This window comes from Myotis davidii, unplaced genomic scaffold (genome assembly GCF_000327345.1).
Source record: "Myotis davidii unplaced genomic scaffold, ASM32734v1 scaffold807, whole genome shotgun sequence".
Classification (NCBI taxonomy): Eukaryota; Metazoa; Chordata; class Mammalia; order Chiroptera; family Vespertilionidae; genus Myotis; species Myotis davidii.
Window position 1 is genome coordinate 51,659 of NW_006298272.1, and position 7,108 is coordinate 58,766.

The 7,108-nt window shown below is 60.0% G+C and overlaps 2 protein-coding genes across 5 annotated transcripts in view; one reads left to right on the forward strand and one right to left on the reverse strand.

Moving 5' to 3' along the window:
• The window catches only part of FBXO25 (F-box protein 25), a 33,299-nt gene extending 30,782 nt beyond the window's left edge, over positions 1-2,517 (forward strand). For 3 of the 4 annotated variants that reach the window (XM_015570585.1, XM_015570586.1, XM_006773920.2), the window contains 2 exons: positions 885-911; positions 1,757-2,517. In XM_015570585.1, coding sequence (XP_015426071.1) covers positions 885-911; positions 1,757-1,846 — 117 coding nt within the window. In that variant the 3' untranslated portion in view covers positions 1,847-2,517. The remainder of the gene's footprint in view (positions 1-884; positions 912-1,756) is intronic. The other variant, XM_006773922.2, reaches the window with a different exon arrangement.
• Positions 2,518-4,081: 1,564 nt separating this feature from the next.
• On the reverse strand, positions 4,082-6,730 carry TDRP (testis development related protein; the record flags this gene model as incomplete). The annotated part of the gene is given in 3 exon segments (XM_006779507.2): positions 4,082-5,677; positions 5,680-5,881; positions 6,618-6,730. Coding segments are annotated over 3 exon segments (396 nt in total), but the record flags the coding sequence as incomplete, so codon positions are not given.
• Between the last annotated feature and the right edge of the window lie 378 nt (positions 6,731-7,108).

A 7,108-nucleotide genomic window follows, 5' to 3' on the forward strand; every position in this document is an offset into this window, starting at 1 on the left:
CCCCTTCCTGTCTGCTCCCCCCGCCCGGGGTCTCTGATGGTCCCTCTTCCTGTCTGCCCCCCCAGAAGTGTGATGTTCCCCCTTCCTGTCTGCTCCCCCCCAGACGTCTGATGGGTCCCCTTCCTGTCTGCTCCCCCCCAGACGTCTCTGAGGACAGGTTCTCCATGCTCAGGGCTGACTCCACGTGCCTCCTTCACTAAATTTTATTTTCTTCGCAAGTGAGCCGTTTCACCTGCAGTGCTTTCCACGCTTGCCCTGAGTGTGTGTTTCCTGTGAGATTCACGGGTAAAAAGTGGTGAAACCAAAGGCTGTGTGAGCCCAGCCCCGGGCGTCCTGCGGCCCCTGCCCTGTCCTTGTGGGCCTGGGCTTCCGCCTGTGACACCACACGTGTTGGTTCAGTGCACGTCCCGCCCCGGCCTGCGCGAGGCCAAGTCCAGCACAGGGAGCGGCGCAGCCGGAGACGCAGGAGCAGGAGAGAGGCCCCCAGGGCCCCCACGCCGGGCGCAGACCTGGTGACCAGGAGGAGCGAGCGGAGGGCGGATGGTCCCTCCAGTGGCGCCTGCACTTGGTGGCCCAAACGACCCGAAAGGCTGTGAACGACTCCATGGCACAGTGTCCCCTCCCGTGTAATGGCGGCTCTGCTCCCGTCTTGCCGGAACACGGAGGGTAGTGTCCTGCAGCCTGGTCACGGGGCGTGGGGGACTGAGACGTGCGTCTACAGCTGCGGGTGCCGGGTATTGGCTGGAGTCTCGGGTGCTGCCTTAGTGGCCCGGCTGTCGCCCGTTTCCTGCTGGTTTCTTTCAGTTGTTGTCACACAGCTCACCAGCCGCCCTTCTAATCTCTCCCTTTTCCTCCCGCTCCTCCGACCTGTCCTCCATCTCCAGGACTGCCGCCTCGCTTTGCTGTTCCAGGTACTCACACCCCCCGCCCTGCTCGGGACTAACCCTGCGCCTGCCCCGCCGAGGGCACCCGCACCCATCGCCGCCCCGCCTGCCGGGTGCACGGCCTGGCTTAGCTCAGCCCCAGGGAAGGGTTTGCATGAGATGCCCGAGGCCTGCACTTGAGCGCCAGGCTCAGCCTTAGGGGAAGCTCCAGACGCGTCCAGTAGCATTTCCTTCAGGTAAAGGCACCCTCAGCACCTGGTGGTCACGGCCCAGCGAATGCGCCGGCTGTAACGTTCAGGCCACTGGTTCTCTCAAGTTCCTCAGTCCTTTCACACAAAACCCACTTTTCCTGTTAAGTACAATCCCTTAGTGTGGGCATGGTCAGGGGGCGTGGCCTGGTGGGGGGCATGGGCGTGGTCCAGGGGAGGGTGGGCATGGTCAGGGGGCATGGGAAAGGTCATGGGTAGCATGGGCGTGGTCCAGGGGGCGGGGGTGTGACCCAGGGGAGCGTGGGCATGGTCATGGGGAACATGGGCGTGGTCATGGTCATGGGGAGTGTGGGCGTGGTCATGGGGAGTGTGGGCGTGGTCAGGGGTGTGGGCGTGGCCCAGGGGAGCTTGGGCATGGGCGTGGGGAGCATGAGTGTAGTTGGTAGCATGGCTGGAGGAGGGCGGCAGAAACCTGGGGTCTCCTTCTCTGAGCAGGGCCAGCTCAGACCAGCTCGGGGTTCGCTGTCTGTCCAGCACGGGAGCGGGAGGTTTCTGTGCTGAGACCACGCGTGTGCCGGTGTCATGCTCTCATGGCTTAGAGACGGGTTTGGGATGCTTAGGCAGCTGATAACCGACCTGTGTCACCCTCGCCTCCTCCCGCAGGACTCGGGACACCCCTGCACGGCCACCGACCCCGACAGCTGCTTCACGCCCGTGTCCCCACAGCACTTCATCGACCTCTTCAAGTTCTGAGGCCCTTCCCCACGGCGTGTCAGCCTCCGAGCCCAGCATCCGCTGGCCGCTTCCTGCTCCGGCGGGGACGCCGCGCTGTGTGTCCACCTTTGAAGGGTCAGGGAGCCCAGTGAAGTCATTTCTGCCTCCTTCTCTAAGAACTTATTTTCTTCTGAGCATTGGAAAATTTGCAACTTTGCCTCCTAACAAATACGGTTCCGAAGGGCCCTGGGTTTTGAGCGCCACACGCTGAGCTGAGCTGACACCAATCAGTGACACGCTTGGTGGTCACTTGTCTCTAAGTTTTGCGTAGGGGGGGAGAGGGGGGACCAGCATTCCGTGTAAATACCTTGTGCAGAATATTTATTTTTCTTAAGATGTATTTTAACCACACTGGTTGTGACCAAATGACCTAGGGGAATATTTGTGTGTCCGTCCTGGTGTTTGGCGATTGAGTTGTGAATTGTGCAAAGTGTCTGTGACCAGCAGAGGTGTGAGTGGCGTGGCCGCCCTCCAGCCACAGCCCCGGCTACGCACGTGCTACCCTCGGACAGACGCCGGCGTCTGGTGTCCCTGGCGCGCTGGAGGGACGGACGACATGACGAGCGGCAATGGGGCAGCCTGACGTCTCTGTGGAAACTGCTTTACAGACAATAAACCATGTTTACTGACACTCCTCAGGCTCGCCCTGACAGAACTGTAGTGAGTGGTTTCATACTTACCTATGCCTTTGAAACCTTTAAAAGATGGTTTTATTTTAAAAATAATGCAAGTCCATTTTAGAAAACGTGTATAGGTGTATAGCATAAAGTCACCTGTAACCTGGCTGCCCAGCGGCCAGGGTGAGCATTGCCGCGTGTTCATCTGTGAGTCATGAGGGTCGGGGGCCGGCAGCATCATCTCTCCCTCCCTCCTTCAAACATACACCGAGAGACAGTGCATGTCAGGGCAGCGCCCGGCCCTCACCCTGGGAGTCCACGTCTCCGTGGAACAGTGACTCAGATTGGACCGCCTCGGGTTGCTGCACTCTGGCCCCCCTGGCCCCCCTGGTCCCCTGGCCCCCTGGCTCTCAGGCTTCCGCTGCTGAGCTTTGAAGGCTCAGGGATCAGGGTTCCTGGCGCCTGTGGCCACCGCCACCGCCAGGGAAGCCCTTTGAAGCCCTGGTCTCTAAAGAAACAAATCGTCCTCAAAACCTCAAGGCCAGTGGCCTCTCCTGTCACTCCCTGCCTGGTTGGTCAGCTTTCTTGAAAACATTACATTATCTAAGCTGCCTTGTTAAAACTGACTTCGGGGGGGGGAGGGGGGAGAGTGCGGGGGAGAGAGAAGTATCAGTGAAGCGGATCATTGGTCGCTGCCTCCTGGACGCGCACGCACGCACACACACACCCGGGGTCGAGCCCGCAGCATGTGCCCTGGTGGGCATCAGCCATGACCTCCCGGTTCATAGGTCCACGCTCAACCACTGAGCCACGCCTGGTGGGCTGAAATAGTATTTATTTTAAATGTATTTTTATTATGGAGAGAGGAAGAGAGAAACGGAAACATCAATGATGAGAGTTGTTGACCACTGCCTCCTGCACGCCGACACGGTACTTTTCATTGAAATAGCTGTCCCAGCCCCTCAGAGCTGCAGGCAGAGGGCGGAGGGCAAAGCGCGCCGCAGGCTCCTCCTGGGGAATCGGAGCTCCTGCCCGGGAGCCCCGGGGTCCCCACAGGCTCTCCCCGCTTCAGGGACCAGGACGCGACTCCAGGGGCAGCTCGGCCAGCAACCTGGGCAGCTGGCAGGGGTGGGAAGTCAGTGCCCAGAGGAGGCTGCTCGGGGAGGCATCTCTGGTTGGCACCTCCTGCAGCTTTCCTAGCTCCCACTCCTTTCACAGGGGCACACTAGGTTCCTATGATGCCACTGTTGTCATGGAAACGGCTCCACAACTCTCCAATCCCCACAGGGTCCACCTCCCTACCCCAGCTCCGCCCCGGCCGGGGATGTGCTTGTTTCTCAGGCAGAGCTGGGAGGCAACTCAGTCTCCAACTCACGGAACAACTGATTCAAAACCCCGCAGCCCCACACCGACCCGCCTCGCAGAGAGCAGCCAGGCGGCTCACACCGAGAGCTCAGGTCCCAGTCGGTCATGGATTACGAAACACGTAGTTTGCATTTAAAACAGGGTTTACGTGTGGAGAGGCGGCCGTTGGCTCCAGGCCTGAGGTGAGTGAGCAGTGACCTTCACTGGAACCAATGATAGGCCAACGACCAAGGACAATATAAATGATACTTTTATTTCTTAAAACCTCAGCATTAAGGATGGATTTGACCTTCTCTGCAGCCATCGCTTTTGTATGAAAAATACTAAAGCATCAGTAGAAGGAGCAGACGCCTCGCTCCTCGCACAGTTGTCTATACACAGAATTCAAACGACCCCCCAACCAAAACCGAATCAATCTCAACATTTGCACAAAAAGTTGCTTTGGTAGATTACTTTTCTCCTGAAGCACAGCAATAAATATCTATAGTAAGACCCACAGAGCCCTTTTCACCGGGTCCCATACAGCAGAAGAACATCGCATTTGCATAAATGTTTGCAGATGAGCGTGCGGTTTACTTTCCCACCTCGCCCGAGCTTGGCCCACAGCCCCAGCACCGCGTAGAGCACATCCGTGTCCAGGCTCCGCCAAGTAAACTTCTTGTTCTACTGAAAAACACAGATGGGTGAACGGACAGGCTTGGCAGACGACAGACAGACAGACGTCTGACCCTCCAGGTGTGGGGTGTGCGGCGGGTCCCGGGAGCGACCCAGCCCCCTTCCAGGGAGCAGCACCGTGAGCCCTGAGCAACCGGGATGTTCCTCCCGAGAGAATCCAGTGCAGCCAGACGTTGTTCATGACAAAAAGCGATGCCTGGTCCTTCACACCAGCCCCGGCCGGATACCGGGCCGCCCACGGCGAGAGCTGGCCGGGGCCCTGGCCCGTGGTCACAGGGCCAAGGACAAAATGGACAAAACGCCGCCCACAGCCGGACGCAGCCCTTAGGGTCCCACCACAGGCGCAGCATCTCGCCCTGAAAACAAAACGCTGGGCATTCTAGAAAGGAGGCACTTCCAGTGTTTTCTACAGTTGCAAGTTTTCTACAGTGAGCAAGTTAACAGTTTCCAAGCAAAATTACGATATCAAGTGACTGAAATCGACCCACACTTTAGGGCATCCTGCAATCTGTAATCAGAACAGCACGACAGGTTTGTAGAAGAAAATACAGATCGATGTTTAAAAGCCCAGCAGTTAAAATAAAACCTCAACACACGCAGCACTGAGTGCACCCACCGTGGACGGGGGCCTCTGCCGGCGGCAGGCAGCGTTCGCTTCTCTAGAATTTGATTTGTTGACAGAATTTTAATTTGAGAAGAAGTTTGATTTTCCAGGATAAACACGACCTGACGCGGCTTTGGCCAGACTCACGGCACCCCGGCTGGCGCGTGTCCATCCCGGCGGCTGCGTTCGGGGTCACCGTCAGCTCCCCGGTGCCACGCGGGAGTCACCGCTGAAAACGGCGGGGCGTGCCAGCGGGTACCCGTGGGGCAGCACCGGAGACTGCATCGCCAGGGGCAGGAGCATGCAGGCACCCGGGCGGTCACAGTGTTTGGAAACTCCTCACCAGGGTGTGAGACCTGGAGAGACTAACAATTCTATTGAAAACACCTGAGACGGCAAACCAAGGCTGGGCGGAAGGAGCCAGAGCGGCAGCGTTAGGCAGATTCTGGGTGACACGCGGCCGAGCCGTCACTCGAGCTCCTCCCAGCTCTCGGTCAGGTGGCCGCGGCTCTGGCGCCGGATGCTGACCAGCCTCCCGGCCGAGCGCAGGCTCCAGACTCCCAGCCCGGCCGGGGTGCCTGGTCGCTCAGGGGACCCGACTCGGCCGCCACGTCTTCAAGAGCAAGCTTGGGGGGCTCCCAGCCCTCGATCTCATCTGGCTTCTTGGACTGTGTGTTCGGCTTTAAGACCAGATTGTCCCAAAACCCAGACTTCTTCTCCGTCTTCAGCTCTTCCTTCAACCGTAAGCTGGTTCTGTGGGAGACAAAGGCGTTGGGTTGGGGTGATGCAGGGGCCTCAGACTCTGTCCATTTTGTACACAGAGGTTCCTTTTCTAAAACCATCGAAGGTGTGTGGGACGCTAATGCCAATCGATGTGTAAAACTTGAAACAGCAAAGTCAACGAGGGAGACTTCGTCCCCACGTGCTGCTGCTGACACGCGTGAGGCTGCCTCTCAGACCCACACGTGGACGTGCACAGAAGGCACGACTGGTGCTCACGGGCCTGCCAGTCGGCAGGAGGGACCCAGGGCCCAGGGCCCAATACGGGGAGGATTCCTTTTATCCCCCGGGGTCCCCAGAGCCCCAGCCAGCACACGGGGCCCCAGGAGACGAGGCCCAGGGGACCCACACACAGGACCCGCCTCCCAGGGAAGCAGGTGGTCATGGCGACACCGGCCCGTGAAGTGAAGCGAAGCAGCTCTGGGTCGCGGCTCTGGTGCCAGGGGAGGTGGGCCCTGGTCTGCAGCCTCCACGCTCCTCTGCCTGAGGCTCCGCTGCCCCCGGGAGGCCTTCCCGAAGCCCTGGCCTCTGCTCCCCAGACATCAGGGGGCCCTGCGCACCTTCCTCATAGGGGCGGGGCCTGAGGTGTCACCTGACGGGCCTGCTCTCCCCACGTGACGGAGGGACGGGTGGTGGGGCCGTGAGGAGGGGCGACCCACGGGGCCTGGCCTGGCCTGTGGCCCGCGTCCCCCCTCCCGCAGGGACTTACCCCCTGGACTTGGGAGATCTGCATCTTCCCAGCAGGTGCTCCTCGTCGTCGTCACTGAACAGCGAGGTCACTTCCTTCCACCCTCGGAAACCTGCGCCCTGCACCAACAAAGGTCAGGAGAGGTCAGGTCCGCAGCAAGCACACAGACTGGGTTTGGTAACAAGCTGTGGAGCTGGGTCCCGTCCCCTGGGGTCTCGGCTCCTCCTCCCTCAGCGGCAGATGATCTTTGCCATCCTGCTGTGAGGACAATCACTGCCCATCCTTGCCCTGCCCCCACCCAGGTGGGCGGCCAAGCTGTGACCCCAGAACGGTTCCCTGGAGGTCAGAGGCCCTGCCAACCCACGGGAGGCTGCAGAGGGAAGGCCTGGTGTCCATCCTGGGACGCCTCGTTTCTGCCGTCGGGGTGAGTCCTGTGCCAACCCCAGCCTCTCGGACCCAGGGCAGGCGCTGTCAGAGCAGGGCCGGGAAAGGGAGAGACTCCGAGAGTCCGC